Source organism: Aotus nancymaae, unplaced genomic scaffold, assembly GCF_030222135.1.
Source record: "Aotus nancymaae isolate 86718 unplaced genomic scaffold, 86718_ANA_hifiasm-v0.15.2.pri h1tg000067l, whole genome shotgun sequence".
In the NCBI taxonomy this organism is placed as follows: domain Eukaryota; kingdom Metazoa; phylum Chordata; class Mammalia; order Primates; family Aotidae; genus Aotus; species Aotus nancymaae.
In genome coordinates, this window is record NW_026988482.1 from 5,608,629 (window position 1) to 5,630,954 (window position 22,326).

Genomic DNA, 22,326 nt, shown 5'->3' on the forward strand with positions numbered 1-22,326 from the left:
AATAAAAATAAACATTAGCTAGGCATCGTGGCCTGTGCCTATAGTCCTAGCTACTCGAGAGGCTGAGGCAGGAGGATCATTTGAGCCCAGGAGGTCCAGGCTGCAGTGAGCCGTGATGGCTCCACTGGGCTCTAGCCAGGGCAACAGAGTAAGACCCTGTCTCAAAAGCAAGACAAAAAACTACCTTGAACTTTGGAGACAGCTAATTATGTTGGAATCTTGGCTCGGCTTATGCTGGCTGTGTAATCCTGGACAAAATACTTGAATTTCTGTGCTCCTATTTTCTCAGCCTTAAAAACATAAGCATATTTATTAATTGAGCTTTAAGATGATTAAATGAGCATAAAGGAAACCTAGAACAATGCCTGGCAAAATGAAAATTATATTCAAGGTTCTCTGTGTGGTCCTCCCAAAATGTCTTCTCCCCACAAGTTAAACACTTTCTTGAATCTGTGATTTTAGACCATTGCATTTATTTATAGATTTACCATAGATCTATGTTTTTTTCAAGCTTTAGTGTGTATCAAAATTACCTGAAGAGCTAGACTGCACTGTGAGATTCTAATTCCAGGGATGGTCTAATGTAGGTTTCAGCGATCTGTATGTTCAGCAAGCTTCACAGCAGATTCCGATGCTGGTGATTGGCAGAGTAGCACTGCCTTAGAATCTGCTCGACTGCTTTTTCACCAAACTGATGCTTTAAAAAAAAAAATTGCTTGACTGAGAACTATCCTTTTCTGGATAAAATGGGCAAAAAGTCTAAAAATCAAAAGGGGAATTTCTAGGCAGAATCCCCAAGATGTAGGAACAGGACTCCCAACTTAGGGAATAATCTATGTTACATTCCACCTCAACAAACTTAAGTTGAATGCCTGATAAGAGCCAGAGAGTGTGCTGGGTCCTTTCTAACTTACTTAATCCTCATGGCAACCCCTTAAGCCAAGTCAAAAATGTTAAAATATTAAGAGACTTACTCCAGGTTAGGAGTCTGTAAACTTTTTTTGAAAATCCCCGAACAAGTGAATATTTTAGGCTTTGCAGGCTACACAGTTTCTTTTACAGTGACTTGGTTCTGCCATTGTAGTGGAGAAGCAGCTACAGACAATATAAAAGTGAATGAAGGCGGGCACGGTGGCTCACGCCTATAATCCCAGCACTTTGGGAGGCCGAGGCGGGTGGACCACCAGAGGTCCAGAGTACAAGACTGGCCTGGCCAACATGGTACCCTCGTCTCTACTAAAAGCACAAAAATTAGCTGGGCATGGTGGCGCACATCTGTAATCCCAGCTACTGGGGAAGCTGAGGCAGGAGAATCACTTGAACCCAGGAGGCAGAGGTTACAGTGAACTGAGATGGTGCCACTGTACTCCAGCCTGGGTGACAGAGCGAGACTCTCTCTCAAAAAAAAAAAGACTCCCAGAGCATCTGGTCAGAACACCAACAATGTCCACCTCTGTCATGCAGCAAGTAAGTGGTGAAGTAAGGGTGCTTTGTGACACCACACAGATGGGTGTAGGGGGCATCTAGAATTTAAAACTGGCAAAATGCCTTCACTGTGAATCATAGCCTAATGGTCATATTGATAGAGCTAACGATGGAATGTCACCACTGAAGGCGAGTAGGCCTCTTGAAAACTGGGAGGCAGTGCTGGGTGCGATGGCTTACGCCTGTAATCCCAGCACTTTGGGAGGCCGAGGCGGGTGGATCACGAGGTCAAAAGATCGAGACCATCCTGGTCAACATGGTGAAACCCCGTCTCTACTAAAAATACAAAAATTTAGCTGGGCATGGTGGCGCGTGCCTGTAATCCCAGCTACTCAGGAGGCTGAGGCAGGAGAATTGCCTGAACCGAGGAGGCGGAGGTTGCGGTGAGCCAAGATCACGCCATTGCACAGCCTGGGTAACAAGAGCGAAACTCCGTCTCAAAAAAAAAAAAGAAAAAAAGAAAACTGGGAGGCAGTTGAACATCGTGATTGAAGAGTCCTGGCTCTGCAGTGATAGAGGCCTGGGTCCAAATGCTGGCTCTTCCACTGACCATGTGACCTTGAGAAAGTTTCTTATCCACTTTCCTCAATTTTCCCATCTAGAAAATGGGAATGATAATAATGGTATCTTTTTTGTTTTGTTTTGTTTTGTTTTGTTTTGAGACGGAGTCTTGCTCTGCTGCCCAGGCTGGAGTGCAGTAGTGTGATCTTGGCTCACTGCAACCTCCACCTGCTAGGTTCAAGCGGATTCTCCTGCCTCAGCCTCCCAAGTAAATAGCCGGGATCACAGGTGTCCACCACCACACCTGGCTAATTTTTGTATGTTTAGTAGAGACAGGGTTTCACCATGTTGGCCAGGCTGGTCTTAAACTTCTGACCTCAAGTGATCCTCCCACCTCAGCTTCCCAAAGTGCTGGCTTTACAGGCGTGAGCCACCACGCCTGGCAAATAGTATTCTTTATATGGCCCTCCTGTGAACGTAAACTGAAATAATTCTTATAAATGCTTAACATAGTACCTGGTATTCAATTTTTAGCTATTATTATTTTTATTGAAAATGGGAATCAAAGAGGCAGTTTATCCAGGACTGTTCAGAGAACAGAGTACCCTCTTGGAGGACTTGCGTGTCTGGTCCCTATGGCTAAAATATCCTCAAAGCAAATGAATGCATGTGGCTGGCTGGCCCCACTTTGCTGTTACTGTACTTCTCTGATTCTCTATGCTTGCTTGACTTCATGCTCTGTAAGAACCTTCTTTTTTAGAGACAGGGTATTGCTCTGTCCCTGAGCTGGAAGTACAGTGGTGTGATCTTGGCCCACTGCAGCCTCTGGAACTCCTCTGCTTAAGCAATCCTTTGGAATCTTTTGATCATAATCAAAAATTAATTTGGAATTAATTTAACTTCCAACTTAGATTTCCTGTAAAGAGAAAAGGGACTGACCAGAGGATCCAACTCCAGTCCCCACGATGGCTATATTTCTTGTTATAAATTAGTAAGTTGGCGTTCTGACTCATATTTCAGTCTCTTGGTGGTGAGTTCGATCCACACAGCTCTGCATCCTCATGTGATGGATTCTAGGATCTGGACCATTTCTCCAAGGCTCTACTTCCCTCAGGCCCCACTTTGGAAGGCAGTGGCTTTCCCAAGCCCCTTCTTAGTTTCTGGCCCCAACTCTCTGAGTCAACAGAATCAGAAGTCACTGCTTGTAAGCATAACTGCCCCAGAGTCCAGCTTTTGTTTCCCCTTCATCTTTGGTAAAGCTCTTTTGGAAGATATCATCCTGTACTAAGGGGAACAAAGGAAGGAAATCTGGATTTGTCCACAGTTTGGCAGAACTCTACAGGTATATGAGGTCAGGTGTGGGGGTAATGAAGGGATTGTGGGTCAGTGAGCCCAGTGGGACTTCCACCTGGAACTGAGTTAGGGTCTGCTGTTCAGCCACCCTTACCCCCATCCCGTATGCTGTATCTGCCAGCCCTTACCCCCATCCCGTATGCTGTATCTGCCAGTCCTTACCCCATCCCGTATGCTGTATCTGCCAGCCCTTACCCCTATCCCATATGCTGTATCTGCCAGGGCTTTTTGTGGCTTCAACTTTGGGAAGCATGTGTTGGGTTTTCCTAGGCAAGATAGCACTCCTTGAGCCCTAGGGCTTGGAGAGGAACATGGGAAGGGGCAGCTGGGAAGGGGCAGCTGGGGAGCAGCCAGCTGCCTCTGGGCACACTGTCCAGGTGCTAAATCCTGATAGATTAGGGCTATCCCAACTGCTGATCCTGTGATCCTCTTAGGGAGGCAAATGAGGATTAAAGGAGACCTAATCCCAAGAGCTGAAGATCCCCATCCCATGTAGGACTGTCAAGAGCTGTCACCCAGCCCCATTCTCTGGCTGAGACTGGCCATAGGAGGGCCTGGAAGAGGTCACTGGATCCTCTAAGGAAGTCATGCCCATTGGACTTTGGACCCACATCCGCCCCTCTCACCTCTATCCCTTCATCCTGACCCTGCCCGCTTTGGGACTGCTTCCCAGGCACTTCCTACCAGAGTGTTGGGAAGTTGTCAAGACTGTTTTTCAAGACTTTGCTTAGTTGTCAGCTCCCCGGAAACTCTTGGCTGACTCACCTGAGGTGAGGTCCAGCCCTCCTGTGTGCTCTCACAGCCTGTCCCTATTGAAACACTCATGTTTTTTGACAACTGTCTGATTACACCTTTGTTCTTCCTACTGGAGCATGAGTTCCTTGAGGGCAGGGACTTTTATTCACCAGGAGAGCCTAATATATAGTGCTCAATACGTATGTTAAGAATTGTGGCGGGTGCGGTGGCTCATGCCTACAGTTCTAGCACTTTGGGAAGCTGAGGCAGGTGATCACCAGAGGTCAAGACCAGCCTGACCAACATGGTGAAACCCCATCTCTACTAAAAATACAAAAATTAGCTGGCATGGTGGCAGGTGGCTGTAATCCTAGCTACTCGGGAGGTTGAGGCAGAGAATTGCTTGAACCCGGGAGGTGGAGGTTGCAGTGAACTGAGATGGCGCCACTGCACTCTAGCCTGGGCAACAAGAGCGAAACTCAGTCTCAAAAAAAAAAAAAAAGAAAAGAAAAGAATTGCAAGGAATTAATCGGCTCTACTGTGTGTCCTCACCTAGTTTCCCCTTTACCTGTTAATTCTGCCTTGGAAAACAAAGTAGGAGAATAACCCCTAACATGAAGCCTTTCCAGGGTTGATAGCTTCTAAGGTTCTCTAAGAGGTTGGGGATTTGGATAATACTAATTTATATTATTATACTCCTACTAATATTATGGTCCTAATAATACCAGTATTATTCCCATTTTGAATCTGAGAAAACTGAGGCTCAAAGAGTTGAATGATTTGCCATGGCTGTGTCACTCGGAATATCAGAACCCAGATCTTTGAAGTCCTAACTTTAGAGCTCCTTCAGCCACTCTCCAGCTCTTAGTTCTTAAGTTTAATGCATCACATCCTGTATATGGCCTAGGTATTGTTATCTTCATTTTTCTGAATAGGAAATCAGAGTTTTAGCTGGCTGTGGTGGCAGGCACCTGTAATCCCAGCTCCTCAGAAGGCTGAGGCAGGAGAATCGCTTGAACCCGGGAAGCGCAGGTTGCAGTTAGCTGAGAATCCGCCACTGCACTCCAGCCTGGGTGAACGAGTGGGACTCCGTCTCAAAAAAAAAAAATCCAAGTTTCTAGTATTTAAACAACTTGTCCCAGCCCACACAGCTGCGAGTGACAGAGCCAGGGTTTGCACCCAGGCCTGTGAGACTCCAAGGCTTGTGCTTTTTCTGCACTCCGACACCTCCTCTCAGTACTGCAGGGTTTGGACTGAGAGGAAATGGGGCCAAGAGTGGATGGATATTCGGGGGAGGTGAGAACCAAAGCTAACGTAGCTCTTTTGCCACCCATCCCCTCCCACCCAGGTTGCGGGAACAGTGCCCTGAGCTACGAGCTGTTCCTCGGAGGCTTCCCTGATGTGACCAGTGTGGACTACTCGTCAGTAGTGGTGGCTGCCATGCAGGCTCGCTATGCCCACGTGCCTCAGCTGCGCTGGGAGACCATGGACGCGAGGCAGCTGGATTTCCCCAGTGCTTCTTTTGATGTGGTGCTTGAGAAGGGCACGCTGGATGCCCTGCTGGCTGGGGAATGCGATCCCTGGACCGTGTCCTCTGAAGGTGTCCGCACTGTGGACCAGGTGTTGAGTGAGGTGAGGGAGCAACAAGAGAGGAAGGCAGATCAAGAGGTAGGGCTGCGGGGTCAAGGTTTCAGGGGACTGAAAGAAATCAGAAGCGAGAAGCATGTTTTGGAGCAAGTAGTGGTCCCCTTCAGGAGTGTGGTTCTCTGAAGGAAGGGAAGGGTTAAGCTGGATCAAGATTATAGAGGGGGCTGGAATAGCCAGACTCACAAAGGCTGGTGTGTGGCTACTGGGTTGCCATAGGGATGAGGTAGCAGCCAGGTTCCAGACAGGTGACAGAGATTGCAAAGGTAAGCAGTTATAGGAAAGTGATGCTCCCTACACCTAATATCACTCCTGTACCCCCTCTCTGAATAGAATATAGCCCTAATCCCAAGGAATGGCCAGGGGCAGAGAAAGCGGCTTACTCTGCCATGGAAAGCCTGAGCTGCAGATGTGGGTCTGGGAGGGCATCTGGAGCAGTACTGACCTTTGAGAACCTGAAGATCCACTTCTCACTGATGGCTTCTCTGTCTGCCTTGCAGGTGAGCCGCGTGCTGGTCCCTGGAGGCCGATTCATCTCAATGACCTCTGCTGCCCCCCACTTTCGGACCAGACACTATGCCCAAGCCTGTTACGGCTGGTCCCTGAGGCATGCTACCTATGGCAGTGGTTTTCACTTCCATCTCTACCTCATGCACAAGGGCGGGGAGCTCAGTGTGGCCCAGCTGGCCCTGGGGGCCCAAATCCTCTCGCCCCCCAGACCTCCCACCTCACCCTGCTTCCTTCAGGACTCAGATCATGAGGACTTCCTTAGTGCCATTCAGCTATGAGGCCGGAGCATAGTTCTCCACTCTTGTGCCATTCTGCCCTGAGCTCCTCAGGTAGTTGGAATTCCTGACTCAGGACTTGGGGTTGGGTCCAAGGTGCTTACATCCCAGGGGCCTCATGCCTAAGATAGAGGGTGGGAGTGAACCCAAATGAACCAATACAGCCCAGCTCCAACTAGATCCAAGATCCCAGGTTTCCTGCTTCTTTCTTGGGTTCCTCAGATCTCTCCTGGGTTCCCCAGTCTCCTCTGCCACCACACCAAACCACCAGTGATGTATGCCCTGGGCAAAGCTCAGCCTAACCCCTCTGCATACCAGCCAGCCTGGAGCTCCTGGGGTCTGTTGCTGATCCTCATCTAGCCTGGGTTTGTCCACAGGAGACTGCAGCCTTTGAACCTAGATTCCTTTATGCTTCTGACCCCAGCTCCATCCCCAACACTGGTGACCAGTCCCGCCTGGGTTGTATCTGCACCCAAGGAGGCCACATCATAATGACGTTCCCAGGCGAAGCTGGCCTGCCTGTCTTACTTGGCAACCATCCCTCACCAGCAACATGCATCTGAGATTCCCAAGTACCTGCCCCCCTCCCATTTTGGCCTGGCTCCTGAGACCTAAGCAGCGGCCACACACACACACACACACACACACACACACACACACACGGAAGTCTGTGTTTATTCACACACTCCTGGTACAGTGAGGAGGGAGGAACATTTACAAAGGGCACCCTTGGGTTGAGAACATCTTCGGGGCCACAGATGTCATCCAAAGGTGCAGAGCAGTCCCCATTTGGGTTCCCAGGGGCAAGACACAGGGGTCCAAGGTAAAATCGTATCTGGGCCCTTGGAAGGTGATGATACCTTGGGGAGAAGGGGTCTGCCAGAGAGCCTCCTGGGGTCAGGCCAGGGCAGACTGGCCATGTGGTTGGTAACCGTGTTGGGGGCTTGTCTCACCCCAGCCTCAACACCCATCCTATCTGCCAGGCGCAGAAGAGCGTGGCCGAGACTGAGGGGAGGGCAGGAACCATGAGCAGAGCCAGTAAACAAAGAGTCGGATATAAAAATACAAATGTGCTGAGGAAGTCCCTTAGAAAGAGGCTGAGGCTGGGGTCACGCCAGACAGGGGTGGGAGTGAGGAACGGCCCGGAGGACTGGGCTCAGGTGGGTGGAAAGCTCATGCAAGTACGCAGCCAAACATCCCTGGCCGCGCAAGGTCCGACACGGGCGGCCGCCCGGTCTGCAGACCAGACTGGCCGGAGGGGGTGGGGCAGGGGAGCCGTGCGGGAGGGGGCGGGCCGGGAGCTGGGGGCCGCGGGTCTCCGTGTCCGTTCCGGTGTGCGGGGTGGGGCTGCGGCCCGAGGTTTTAAAGTGCATGAGCGCGGCGGCGGGTTCCGGGCGGGTCCGCGCCGCCGCTTCCGCGGCCGCCGTGGTGCTGAAGCGGACAGCTCCAGAGTGCCAGGCGGCGGCGGCGGCGCGGCCCTGCAGCCCCCGCCCGCGGGCGCCTGGGCCGGGGCGGGAGGCGCCGGCAGCCGCATTGCCGGCCCGCGCTCCTGGCCGCTGCGAGGCTGGGCCCGGAGCCCGCCGCCCGAGCCGGCGCGTCTACACTCCGGACGGCGGCTTCTCCCCCATCCCCTTCAGCACGTCGTCTATCCGGTCATCCTCGATCACCACTGCGCAGGGAGAAAGCGCGTCAGCCGCGAGGCCTCGGGGGGCGGCGGCGAGAATGAGCCCTGCGTCCTAGCGTCCCGCGCAGCTACTGCCCGTGGCCCAGCGACGCCCCTCGGAACCCTGTGCCGCGGTGTCCTCCCGTCGGAACTCTCCTGGAGACCCAGCCCGCCGCCAAGCCTCTGTCCCACGGACCCCTTCCCCTCCCCTCCCGATGGCGAAACACCCCTCGTCCAAAGGCTCCAGCTATTCTCCCTCCCAGTGCGAGCCCTCCTGCCACCTGAGCCTTCCTCCCTCTGAGCTAATCAGAAACCTCATGGAACCCCCCCTTCCACCCGCACTTAAGCAGAACCCCCTCCTCAAGTGGGGTTCACACCGAGTATGCAGCTAGTCCAGCCCCTCCTCAACCCGAGCCCTCTCGCCGCTGGCACCCCTCCTCCGACCCTGGCACCAACAGAGTCCTCCTCCCCATGCAAACAACCAAGACAAGCTGGCCCCCGGCCTCCTGCCCTCTCCAGTTAGACGCCCCTCTCGACCCGAAGGTTCTCCGTAGCGTCCACCGACTCAGTATCTGATCCCAAAGAATCAGCCCGTTACCCCGCGTTCCCACTTCCGAGCAGCCCCGAATGCCCCGACCGGCCCCTCCCCCTCGCCCGGGTGCCAGGGCTCTGCTTCCAGAGGTGGCGAGCATCGAATCCGGGGCACCGTGTTCCCGGGAGAAGGGAAGAGGGGGACACACTGCAGCAGCGGGGACGCCCCCCTCTAGCCCGGGCCGGAGAGCGGCTGGTGCGCTGGTCTGCGGCAAGAGCTGCGGGCACTCGGCGGGGAACGGCAGCCGGGGGGCGCCCGGCGGAGGGTTTCTGGGTCAGGCGGCGACTCCGGGCCAGGGCCGCGTACCTCGCTTGGCTCGGCCGATCTGGCCCAGCTTGGGGGGTCGCTTGGCCTGATTGCCCGCGAAGAAGGAGTTGGTATCTTGCAGGCGGCAGCTGAAGGAGAGGTCGGAGCCCTCGGGATCTGCGCCGAAGCGGCCCATCTTGTCTTCGCTGTAGGGCAGGATCTCGGACATGGCGGGCGCGGGGTGGGCGCGGGGCGGGAGCGGGACTGCGGTGGGGCGCGGGCGGCGGGTTGGCTGCCGGACCGGCCCTAGCTCAGCAGGGGAGCCGGCGGAAGGATGAAGTCATGCAGCATCCGGGGCTGAGGAGCCAAGCGGGGCCTCCTCCCCCGCGCCTCCGCCTCCCGGGCCGCTGGGCAGGCGGCGGCGGCGGCGGTGGCGGGGACCGGGCGGGGGCGGGGGCGGGGGGCGGGGGCGGCGGCGGCGGCGAGAGCGGAATGACGATGAGCGCCCGACTGCGGCAGAGCACGGCGGGCGGGGCGCGGTGGAGGCGGGGCGGGCACTGGCCAGGGGAAAGAGGCGGGGCCGGGGGCAGGAGCGCGCCCGGTTACCCCAGGAGCCGAGGGAGCAGTAGCGGGAGGTTCCCGCACTGTGGCGGGGAATGGCCGGCACGTGGGTCTTGGGGAATGGTACCAGCCAACCCCGCCGGGACCTCGCGGGGAGAGGCGGGACCGGAGGGGGGTGGGGTCGAGCCTGGCACTGGAGGAGCTTGGGGGAGGGTCTGACCTATGGGCTGGGAGAGGCGTGCCAGGGGGACTGGGAGCAGGGGGGCAAAAGCTGGCGGGGAGCGTTGGGGCGCGAAGGCGGCCGCAGGACGTGCCATGGAAAGGGGGGACCCGGGAAACGCGGCGGGAGGAGAGTCTGGCACATGGTGAGTGGGGAAGGCACTAACCCACAGCGCGGGAAGAGCTCGGGCCGGTAGATGGTGCCCTCGCCGTTGGCGCGCTCTCGTGCTAGTTGCTCTGCTGGTCTTAAGTAGATCCTCGGGGTCTGTGCGTCTCGACTGCCCGCCTGTGTCTCTGTCTCCGCCTTCGCATGTGTCAGTCTATCGCCAAGTGTCTGTATCTCTCTGTCTCTGTGCCCCGTGTCTCTTTCGCTGTGTTGTGGCCTCTGTCTACGCCTGTTCCTTAACTGTCTTTGCCTTTCTGTATCTGTCTCCATTCTTGGCTCCTGTATCCATGTGCCACAGTGTCTCCGTCTCCTGAACCTGGGTGTTTCAGTCTCTCCTAGAAGGGATCTATAGTAACTGGGCCGACGCGGCACGCACCAGGGCAGACACCGCCACCCCGCCCCCCGCCAGCCCTAGCCCGGCGGCTGGCGCCGAAATGCGGACTCGAAGCTCCCGCCGCGTCCTGCGGCTCCTCCGGCTCTGGAGGCCCGCGCTGCTCTCGCAGTGTGGGAGGAATGAATGGCGGCGTCGCGGGGGGCGCCCTGGCTGCAGGTGACGCGGGGAAGCTCGGAGCACCTGAGGACGCGGAGAGCGCCGGTGTGTGCCCCAAGGGAGTGCGGGAGGGAGGAGGGTGCCCCCCGCCCTCCTGGCTGGGGACCGCGGGTGAGTTCTCGCCTCACCAACGGAAACACGCCCTCTCCTCCCCTTGCCTCCCGCCCCCACAACCCCTCGCCCTGGCTGGCCGTCTGCCGCGGCGTCACCTGCTTGCCAGCGCGCAGGAGCTCTGGCGCAATCACTGGCCTTGGGGAGGAGGGGGTGTCTCACATGTGGCGACGGTGACGGCAGCGCTGATAAGGGTAATGATCACCCTGTAGGTTCATTCCACACTCGAGGCAGACGCGCTTTCCTTCCTTCATCTGGCCATATCACACAGCCGGTGAGGCTGCCTTGTAGTGAGTGAGTCTCCTTCCAACACTTCCTCGCCAAGTGTTCTTACCGGGACACAGGGACAAGCGCAGTGGTGGCTGCCCAGGAACTGGATGGGGGGGGCGGTGCCACAGGATGCCTTGGTCCAGCCTCATTCAAGGCCCCAGGCCTGGGGACCCATCATTATGAAGCCCTCCTCTGCTCTGTCCTAGTCTCTGGGATGAGGGCCACAGCCGGAGGTGGAGGCCCAGCCTGGAGTGAGAGGAGCCCTGAAGCTGGAAGGACAATAAAGGCGGAAGAGGCGGAAGTTTGGGGTCACTGGAAGAGAGTCCAGAAAATTCCACATCCACTGGAAGTTGTCCAGCAATGGGTTCCCATCCTGATTCCCACTTTGTCAGTGACCTTGAACTGCAGGACCCATAATCATGGTTTTAAAAAATTAATTCGTTTGTACTGAAAATCTTTTAGGAGGCCGGGTGTGATGGCTTATGCCTATAATCCCAGCATTTTGGGAGGCAGAGGAAAGTACATCACCTGAGGTCAGGAGTTCAAGACCAGCCTGACCAACATGGTGAAACCCGCCTCTACTAAAAATATAAAAAAAATTAGCCAGGCATGGTGCAACCCTGCAGTCCCAGCTGCTCGAAAGGCTGAGGCACAAGAATTGCTTGAACCCAGGGTGGTGAAGGTGGCAGTCAGCAGAGATTTCACTCCAGTCTTCCAGTCTGGGTGACAGAGTGAGACTCCATCTCAAAAAAAAAAAAAGAAGGAAGGAAGGAAAGAAAAGAAAGAAAGGAAGAAAGAGAAAAAGCTTTAGGAAAATAAAGAAAATCACTTTTACACTGTTGGTGGGAGTGTAAATTACTTCACCCATTATGGAAGACAGTGTGGCAATTCAAGGATCTAGAAATAGAAATTCCATTTGACTCAGCAATCCCATTACTGGGCATATACCCAAAGGATTAGAAATCGTTCTATCATAAAGACACATGCACACGTGTTTGTTGCTGCGCTGTTTACAATAGCAAAGATCTGGAATCAACCCAAATGCCCATCAATGATAGACTGGACAAAGAAAATGTGGCACATATACACCATGGAATACTATGTAGCCATAAAAAACTATGAGTTTGTGTCCTTTGTAGAGACACGGATGAACCTGGAAACCATCATTCCCAGCAAACTGACACAAGAACAGAAAATCAAACACTGCATGTTTTCATTCATAGGTGGGTGATGAACAATGAGAACACTTGGGCACAGGGAAGGGAACAACACTCAAGGGGCTAGGTGGGGAGGGGGAGGGGAGGGGAGGGGAGGGACAATGGGGGGTGGGGTGGATGAGGAAGGATAACACCAGAAGAACTGCCTGATGTCCTGATGTAGGCAACGGGGTGTGGGGGGGCATGCATGTACTTATGGAACAATCCTGCAGGACGCAGGATGTGCACATGTACCCCAGAGCCTAAAGTACAATTTAAAAAAAAAAGGAAAAAAAAAAGAGAAAATCACATAACATCTTTATTTATTTATTTTTTTGAGATGGAGTTTTGCTCTTGTTGCCTATGCTAGAGTGCAATGGCGTGATCTCTGCTCACCACAACCTCTGCCTCCCGGGTTCAAGTGATTCTCCTTCCTCAGCCTCCCAAGTAGCTGGGACTACAGGCACGCACCACCATGCCTGGCTAATTTTTGTAGTTTTAGTAGAGATGGGGGTTTCACTATGTTGGCCAGGCTGATCTCGAACTCCTGACCTTGTGATCCTCCCGCCTCAGTCTCCCAAAGTGCTGGGATTACAGGAATGAGCCACAGTGCCCGGGCTTATGACATCTTTTATATATACCCTTCTAGTCTTTTTCACCATGTGTCTGAATGCTATGTTGCCTCTCTAAGCCCCATGTGCTAGACTGCAACATGGGTATTATAAAACCTACTTATTAAGGAAAGTTTTGCTGGGCACCATGGCTCACACCTACGAATTCCAGCGACTCAGAAGGTTGAGGCAGAAGGATCACTTGAGGCCAGGAGTTGGAGACCAAGCTGGGCAACATAACTAGGCCCTATCTCTAAAGAAATAAGTAAATAAGTAGGCAAGCCAGGCATGGTGGCACGTACCTGTGGTCCCAGCTACCCGCAAGGCTGTGGTAGAAGGATCACTTGAGCCCAGGAGTTTGAGGCTGCAGTGAGCCATAATGGTGCCACTGCACTCTGGCCTGAGTGACAGAGCAAGACCCTGATTCAAAAAAGAAAAAAATGACAGTTTTGTAGATGAAACTGTCCTGGGACGAAGGGGGTTGTCACAGGAGGTAGTGATTTGCCCCTCACCTACAGTGCCAAAGAAGAGGCATGAGTGTTCTCGCCAAGGATGAGATAAGAGCATTGTGTGAGAAATGGAAACAACTCTCTCTTCTCTGCAGAATGAGGGAGATTGGAAAAATGACAGTTTAACCTAGAATTCACTTGGTTACCTCCTTCTTAAATAATTGTATTCCCATCCCTGTTGTGCCTGCTGGATCATGGTTAAAGCAAAAGCCCTAAGTACAAACTTGTGGAGCTATGACAATTTAAAAGCTTCAGGTATGCAAAAATGTAGGGGGATTTCTTTTTTGTTGTTGTTTTTGAGACAGAGTTTTGCTCTTGTTGCCCAGGCGTGATCTCGGTTCACTGCAATCTCCGCCTCCTGGGTTCAAGCAATTCTCTGGCCTCAGACCCCTGAGTAGCTGGGATTACAGGCATGCGCCACCATGCTGGGTTAATTTTTGTACTTTTAGTAGAGACGGGGTTTCTCCATATTGGTCAGGCTGGTCTCGAACTCCCAACCTCAGGTAATCCGCCCACCTCGGCCTACTAAAGTCCTGGGATTACAGGCATGAGCCACCGTGCCTGGCCAAGCGGGGGAGATTTATTTAAATTCTGCTCCTCTCTTTAAAATTCTGATATTCTGCATCCTTCCCATGAGAGGAAAACACATTTTCACACTAAAATGAAATCGTTTGTATGGAGTTGTGTGACAGTGCGTTGTCTCTCAATTGGAAACTTGCTCAAACATCAAACCTAGTAAACTTGCTCCACGTGCTCTAAACAGAATAACATGCCTTATGACAATTGAGTATCAGTGGCACTTTTAGTCAAATGGAAGCTGTAGATCCCTGTAGTGGATTGAATAGGGACTCCCACGACAATTCATGTTCACCTGAAACCTCAGAGTGTGCCCCAGGGCCAGGTGCAGTGGCTCATGCCTGTAATCCCAGCATTTTGGGAGGCCAGGCCAGGAGGATGACTTGAGCCTAAGAGTTCGAAACCAGCCTGGGCAATATAGTGAGACCCCATCTCTACTAAAAAACATTAGGCATGGTGGTGCATGCCTATAGTCTCAGCTACTTGAGAGGCTAAGGTAGGAGGATTACTTGAGCACAGGAGTTAGTTGATAGTGAGCTATGATTGCACCACACTGCACTCCAGCCTGGGTGATAGAGCAAGACCTTGTCTCAAAAAAAAAAAAAAAAAAAAGAAGCATGACCTTATTTGGAAATAGGGCTTTTGATCTGCAAAACTTAACTAACTGTAACATTTTGGCAGGAGTATCTACAGTTAGTTAAGATAAGGTACAGTCAACTTAGGTGGCTCATGCCTGTAATCCCAGCTACTCTACTCTGGAGGCTGAGGCAGGAGAATCACTTGAACTTGGGAGGTGGAGGTTGCAGTGAGCCGAGATCAGCCACTGCACTCCAGCCTGGGTGACAGAGAGATAATCAGTCCCAAAAAAAAAAAAAAATATATATATATATATATATATATACACACACACACATATATATATAGGGGTACTCTTTTTGCTATCACCTCTCATGATTATGTTTCTCCTTCCTTAGACTCTCTCATGTTCCTTTAGTCCTACCCTGTGCACCCGATGGAAGTCCACACCATGAGGGTATTTCCAAGACTCACTCTATTTAAAAGAAACTGATAAATTACTGTAACAGTCTGTTTTCACACTGCTGATAAAGCCATACCTGAGACTGGGTAATTTATACAGGAAAGGGGTTTAATGGACTTACAGTTCCACATGACTGGGGAGGCCTCACAGTCATGACGGAAGGCAAGGAGGAGCAAGTCATGTCTTACATGGATGGCAGCAGGCAAAGAACAAGCTTGTGCAGGGAAACTTTCTCTTATAGAACCATCAGATTTCGTGAGACCCACCCATTATCACGAGAACAGCACAGGAAAGACCTGCTCCCATGATTCAGTCACCTCCCACCAGGTCCCTCCCACAACACCTGGGGATTCAAGATGACATTTGGGTAGGGACACAGCCAAACCATATAAATTACCAAAAAAAAGAATGAGAAATATCTATGTCAACAGGCATGGTAAAATCTCCAAGGCCTGCCAAAATGTCACCAAATAACAAATTTAGAGTAGAATGTTACATATGTGGGAAAATCACACATACACACATATGTATACGCACCTACATTCACATATATACTACATACAGGATGCACAGGTACATAAATGCATGTAAAAGAAAGATCTAGGCTGAGTGCAGTAGCTCACACCTTTAATCCCAGCACATTGGGAGGCTGAGGCAGGTGGATTTCTTAGGCTCAGGAGTTTGAGACCAGTCTGGGCAACATGGTGAAACCCCATCTTTATTAAAAATTAGCCAGGTATGTGGTGAGCACATATACTTTCAGATACTCACGAAGCAGGAGGATTGGTAGAGCCCAGGAGATAGAGGTTGCAGTGAGCTGAGATTGTGCCACTGCACTCTAGCCTGGGTGACAGAGTGAGATGAAAGAAAGAAAGCAAGAAAAACAAGCAAACAAGAAGAAGGAAGGAAGGAAGCATGGAAGGACGGAAGGAGGGAAGGAAGGAAAGTAGGAAGGTAGGAAGGAAGGTAGGAAGGAAGGACAGAAGGAATGTAGGAAGGAAGGAAGGTAGGAAGGAAGGTAGGAAGGACGGAAGGAAGGTAGGAAGGAAGGAAGGATAGAAGGAAGGAAGGTAGGAAGGAAGGTAGGAAGGAAGGTAGGAAGGACGGAAGGAAGGTAGGAGGGATGGAAGGAAGGTAGGAGGGACAGAAGGAAGGAAGGAAGGAAAGAAAGACAAAGATTTGGAAGATACATACTGAACTGCAGACAGTTATCTCTGAGATGGTACTAGGATCCCAACAGAACGAATTTCATCTGTTTTTTTTTTTAGGCAGAGTCTTGCTCTGTCAACCAGCCTGGAGTGCAGTGGCATGATCTTGGCTCACTGCAACTTCTGCCTCCCAGGTTTAAGCAATTCTCTACCTCAGCCTCCCGAGTAGTATAGCGTAGCGGGTGCCACCATGTCTGGCTAATTTTGTATTTTTTTGACGGAATCTTGTTCTTTTGCTAGGCTGGAGTGCAGTGGTGTGATATCGGCTCACTGCAACCTCCGTCTCCCGGATTCAAGCGATTCTCCTGTCTCAGCCTCCTGAGTAGCTGGGACTACAGGCCCGTGCCACCACGCCCAGCTAATTTTTTGTACTTTAGTAGAGATGGCGTTTCACCATGGCTAGGATGGTCTCGATCTCCTGACCTCATGATCCACCCGCCTCGGCCTCCCAAAGTGCTAGGATTACAGGCCTGAGCCATCACACCCAGCCTTAATTTTCTGTATTTTTAGTAGAGATGGGTTTCACCGTGTTAACCGGGATGGTCTCAACCTCCTGACCTCGTGATCCACCCACCTCGGCCTCCCAAAGTGCTGGGATTACAGGCATGAACTACGGCACCCGGCCATGAATTTCATCTTTTATTCCATATAATTCTAGAGTATATTACATTTGCAATAAAAAGGTTTAAATATATTTTAAATATTACTATTTTATTTTATTTGTTATTATTATTATTTTTTAGGCAAGGTCTCACTCCCATCTCCAGGCTGGAGTGCAGTAGCGCAATCTTGGTTCACCATAGCCTCAATTTCCAGGCCTTAGGTGATCCTCCACGACGCCTGGCTAATCTTTTGTGAGATAGGGTTTCACCATGTTGCCCAGGCTGATCCTGAACTCCTGGGCTCAAGCAAACCTCCAGTCTTGGCCTCCCAAAAGTGCTAGGATTACAGGCATAAGCCACTGAGCCCAGCCTTAACATATTTTTTAAAAGAGTTAAAACCAGTGATATAGCACATTTATCAAACATTATGCTCTAGCCCCAGACAAATTAGTTGGCTTTGAAAGGAAAATAGCGGGCTGGGCATGGTTGCTCTTGCCCGTAATCCCAGCACTTCAGAAGGTCGAAGCTGGTGGATCACCTGAGGTCGGGAGTTTAAGACCAGCCTGACCAACATGGTGAAACCCTGTCTCTACTAAAAATGCAAACATTAGCCAGGCGTGGTGACAGGCGCCTGTAATCCCAGCTACTCCGGAGGCTGAGGCAGGAGAATCGCTTGAGCCTGGGAGGCGGAGGTTGCAGTGAGCCAAGATTGTGCTGTTGCACTCCAGCCTGGGCAACAGAGCAAAACTCTATCTCAAAAAAAAAAAAAATGAAAATAGTGTAGCAGTTAAGAACATGAAGTTTGGATTCAAATCAAGGCTCTGCCCTCTACCTGCTTGTAACTTTGGACAAGTTATTAAGCTTCTCTGTGTCTTAGTTTCCTCATCTCTAAAATATGGACAATGATATTGGTAGAATCCATCTTACGTATATATAAACTGCTTAGGTAAATGCTGGACTATAGAAATGTTATTATTATACAGAAAAGCATAAGGAAGATATGTTGTCATTAGATATATTTGTTATTAACATTTTGTTTTATGTACTCCCAATCTGTTTTGTTTTGTTTTGTTGTGTTGTGTTGTGTTTGAGATGGAGTCTTGCACCGCCGCCAGGGCTGGAGTACAGTGGCGATCTCGGCTCACTGCACCCTCCAGCTCCCGGGTTCAGGTGATTCTTCTGCCTTAGCCTCCCGAGTAGTTAGGATTACAGACACCTGCCACCACGCCTGACTAATTTTTGTATTTTGAGTAGAGACAGGGTTTCACTATATTGGCCAGGCTGGTCTCAAAATCCTGACCTTGTGATCTGTCTGCCTCAGCCTCCCAAAGTGCCAGGATTGCAGGCGTGCGCCACTGCGCCCGGCCTTGTTTGTTTTTTGAGAAAGGGTCTCGCTCTGTCATCCCCACTGGAGTGCAGTGGCACAATCATAGTTCACTGCACCCTCAATTTTCCAGGCTAAAGCAATCCTCTCTCCTCAGCCTCCTGAATAGCTGGGACTACAGATGCATGCCGTCATGCCCAGCTAATTTTTTTTTAAATTTTTAATAGAGATGAAGTCTGGCTATGTTGCCCAGGTCTTGAGCTCCTGAGCTCAAGCGATCCTCCTGCCTTGGCCTCCCAAAGTGCTGGGATTATAGGCATGAGCCACCATGCCTGGAAATTCCAATTTTTTTTAACGTATGCTTTTATACCTTTCGCTTAGCAAAAATGAGATTTTGTAAACGTTTTTCTCCTCCACTTAACTGTATGTGGGGAACGTTTTCCCACAGCGTGAACTCCTCTTGTCTATCATTTGTAAATGTTGCATCGTATCTCATTGTATGGATGTTTGATTTATTCAACAAGTCCTCTACTCTTGAACAATTGAATTCCCTCCCAATTGTTTTGGCATTATAAATAGTGATGTGATGAACAAACATTGTAGAAAAAAGTGGCCACGTTGTTTTGTATCTCCTCCAATCAAGAAGTAGCGTCTATTTCTCCATCCCTGAACGGGCTGGATCATGTGACTTGCTTTGCCCAATGTGGACATTGGCAAATGCGTTGCAAGCAGAGGTTTGAAAAAAGTGTCTATGTCCTGGGCCTTGCCCCTTCTTTGTTGCTGAGAATCCTAAGATCACCATACAAGGAAGCCTGGGTAGCCTACTGGAAGAGAAGGTAATACAGAGACGCTGTGGAGACATCCCATCTGTAGCCCATACATGAAATGGAAACTGTTCTAGACCATGCCAAACCATCTGGCTCCTGCTGAGCAAGCTCCTGCTGAGCAAGTTCTTTGGCAAATCCCAAAGAACCACAGGACATGAGAAATAATCAATGTTTGTGATTTTAATCTAGTTTGAGATGGTTTGTTACACAACAGAAGCTAATTGATATAAACATCCCATGGATAATGATTATTTCCTGGAACAATTTCCTAGAAGTAAATTTTCTGGGTCAAAGAGTGTGCACACTTTTGTATCTTTTGACTCATATTGCCAAAAGGGTTGTATCAACTTCTAAGCTGCCAGCAATATATCAGTGTTCACATCTTCCATCTTTGTCTATACTGGACATTGATGTTTCTTTTCTGAGATAGAGTCTCACTTTGTTGCCCAGGTTGGAGTGCAGTGGCACCATCTCAGTTCACTGAAATCTTTGCCTCCCAGATTCAAGCAATTCTCCTGCCTCAGCCTCTGGAGTAGCTGGTATTACAGATACTCACCACCACACCGGCTAATTTTTGTGTTTTTAGTAGAGACGGGGTTTCACCATGTTGACCAAGCTGGTCTCGAACTCCTGACCTCAGGTGATCCTCCTGCCTCGGCCTCCCAAAGTGCTGGGATTACAGGTGTGAGCCAACGCGCCTGGCCTCATTGATGTTTCTTGTTATCTTCATGACTACATCGTGTTTGCAAATTTAAGACACAAGCCATTGTTCATTCCCTCTCAATTCACAATCAATTTAGACCAAAACAAAGATTATCCATAAGAAAAAAGACCAAACAAAGATTATCCATGTAAGAAAGGAAAGTAGAAAAAAGAGAGGAAAAAAATAGGAGAATGAGAGAGAAACAGAGTCAAAGATAGTAAATACAGAGAAAGAAAATAGAATTATAAAATAGAGCAACCTCCAAGACTTATACATAGGGTATTTAACATGTAGTCAGAAATAGTTATGGGGGCTGGCTGTGGTGGCTCATGCCTACAGCACTTTGAGAGGCTGTAGGAGGATTACTTGAGCTCAGGAGTTTGAGGCCAACCTGGGCAACATAGTGAGACCTCAACTGTACAAAAAAAAAAAAAAATTGGCCAAGTATACTCGCATGCACCTGTAGTCCCAGCTACTTGGGAGGCTGAGTGGGAGGATCGCTTGAGCATAGGGGGTTGAGGCTCCAGGGAGCTGTGATAATGCCAGCCTGGGTGATACAGCAGACCCTGTCTCTAAAAATTGGAAAGAAGGGAGGGAGGGAGGGAGAGAGAGAAAGGAAGGAAGGAAGGAAGGAAGGAACGAACGAACGAACGAAGGGAAGGGAAGAATTAGTTATGAGTCAGAAATGATTTGGGTCATGAAGGAGGCTTGAAAAGAAACTGTCCATTTAGGCCAAGCCTAGTGAATCTGAGAGCACTGTAAAAACAGGTAGCAGGCTCTTTCATATGTGGTTGCATTTAATCCTCACAGCAACGCTCTGAGATAGGGGTGATTGTTCCGATTTTACAGATGAGAAAAATTAACAGTCAGAGCTTTCAAGCAACTTGATAAAGATGATACAGCTGATAAAGAATTGAACCCAGATTTGAGCCCAAGTCTGCTTGTCTTGAAGTTTATGTGTTTCCACTTACTCTTCCTGGAAGGGATGTAGCAAAACCCCAGCAGCTAGCGCGGGGAGGAAGTGTTACCTTCTGATTCGTACTGCGCAACTGCTCTCCAGAAAGGAGTCATACTCCCTGGGTTTCAATCCCAGCTCTGCCACTGACAAGCTGTATAGCTCTTAGTCTTTCTATGCCTCCGTTTCCTCATCTGTAGAGTGGCTTCATAAGTGTCATGAGTGCATAGATGTAAACCGCTTAGAACGGTGGCTGCCACATAGTAAAGGGCTGTTTAAGCTTGCTATTTCCAGTGCGTTGTTGCAGTGACCATGGGAATATTGCTAATGATGCCGTTGCCAGGCGGTCCGTATGCAGTAGCTTTCATTATGCCATCAGTCACCGCGTAACAACCTTTATGTCAATGACAGACGGCATGTACAATAACAGTGGTATCATAAGATTGTAATGCTGTAGGCCGGGCACAGTGGCTCACATCTGTAATCCCAGCACTTTGGGAGGCCACAGCGAGCGGATCACTTGAGGTCAGGAGTTCAAGACCAAACTGGCCAACATGGTGAAACCCTGTCTGTGCTAAAAATAAAAAAAAATGAGCCGAGCATGGCAGCATGCTCCTGTAGTCCCAGTTACTCAGAAGGCTGAGGCAGAAGAATTGCTTGGAGGCAGAGGTTGTAGTGAGCTGCAATAGTGCCGCTTTCAAGCCCAGGTGACAGAGTGAGACTCTGTAACAAAAACAACAACTATAATGCTGTATTTTTACTGCATCTTTTCTACGTTTAAATGCCCACATATTTACCACTGTGTTATAACTGCCTACAGCATTCAGCACAGTACCATGTTGCACAGGTTTGTAGCCCAGGAGCAATAGAGTATACCATATCGCCCAGGTGTATAGTAGGCTGTGCCGTCTAGGTTTGTGTAACTGCACTCTGTGGTGTTTGCTGTGATGCCACACTATAAACAAAGTGAATGAGAGGAACTCCAGAGACTTGTCCCATGTGGATTTCTCAGGCCTTTCTTATGCATTTTCCAGTATGGCTGGGCGTTAAAGCTCCTTGCTCAACAAACCCCCTCCTAACCTACAGTTCATCTGCCTCCCCTACTATCTGGGAAATAGACTTCCTCCAGTCTTACAATTATCATTTGTACCTATAAAGTTTGAATGATAATAATAATTAAAGTTTTTTTAAAAACCACATTGCAGGCCATGCGCGGTGGCTCAGGCCGGTAATTCCAGCAGTTGGGGAGGTCAAGGCAGGCAGATCACGAGGTCAAGAGATCAAGACTAGCCTGGTCAACATGGTGAAATGCCATCTCTACTAAAAATACAAGAATTAGCTGGGCTTGGTGGCACGCACCTGTAGTTCCAGCTACTTGGGAGACTGAGGCAGGAGAATCACTTGAATCCAGAAGGCAGAGGTTGCAGTGAGCCAAGATTGTGCCACTGCACTCCAGCCTGGCAACAGAATGAAACTGTCTCAAACAAAACAAAAAAACCACATTGAGTACCCATTATATGCCAGGCACTATCCCATATACTTTACAAGTACCATACTATTTCATTTAATTCTCACAATTAACCTTTAAAGTAGGTATTATTATTATTACTATTATTATTTTTTTGAGACGGAGTTTTGCTCTTGTTGCCCAGGCTGGAGTGCAGTGACGCGATCTTGGCTCACTGCAAACTCCACCTCCTGGGTTCAAGCAATTCTCCTGCCTCAGTCTCCCAAGTAGCTGGGATTACAGGTGTGTGCCACCTTATCCAGCTAATTTTTTGATTTTTAGTAGAGAGGGGGTTTCATCATGTTGGCCAGGCTGGTCTCAACCTCCTGACCTCAGGTCATCCACCTGCCTCTGCCTCCCAAAGTGCTGAGATTATAGGCATGAGCCA

General features: G+C 50.2%; 2 protein-coding genes across 3 annotated transcripts in view; one reads left to right on the forward strand and one right to left on the reverse strand.

Annotated features, from left to right (window-relative positions):
- ECE2 (endothelin converting enzyme 2) overlaps positions 1–22,326 on the forward strand; it is a 41,370-nt gene that overhangs the window by 1,545 nt on the left and 17,499 nt on the right. Inside the window, exons 2-3 of one of the 2 annotated variants that reach the window (XM_012457376.3) lie at positions 5,423–5,706; positions 6,219–6,683. In XM_012457376.3, the coding sequence (XP_012312799.1) occupies positions 5,423–5,706; positions 6,219–6,506 (572 nt within the window). In that variant the 3' untranslated portion in view covers positions 6,507–6,683. Of the gene's footprint in view, positions 1–5,422; positions 5,707–6,218; positions 6,684–22,326 lie in introns of those variants that run through there. The other variant, XM_064366872.1, reaches the window with a different exon arrangement.
- CAMK2N2 (calcium/calmodulin dependent protein kinase II inhibitor 2) lies at positions 7,161–9,498 on the reverse strand. Its single transcript, XM_012457395.3, has 2 exons — positions 9,065–9,498; positions 7,161–8,172 (listed from the first exon to the last, which is right to left on the reverse strand). Exons 1-2 carry the CDS (start codon positions 9,231–9,233, stop codon positions 8,102–8,104), a joined length of 240 nt encoding a protein of 79 aa, XP_012312818.1. The 5' UTR covers positions 9,234–9,498; the 3' UTR covers positions 7,161–8,101.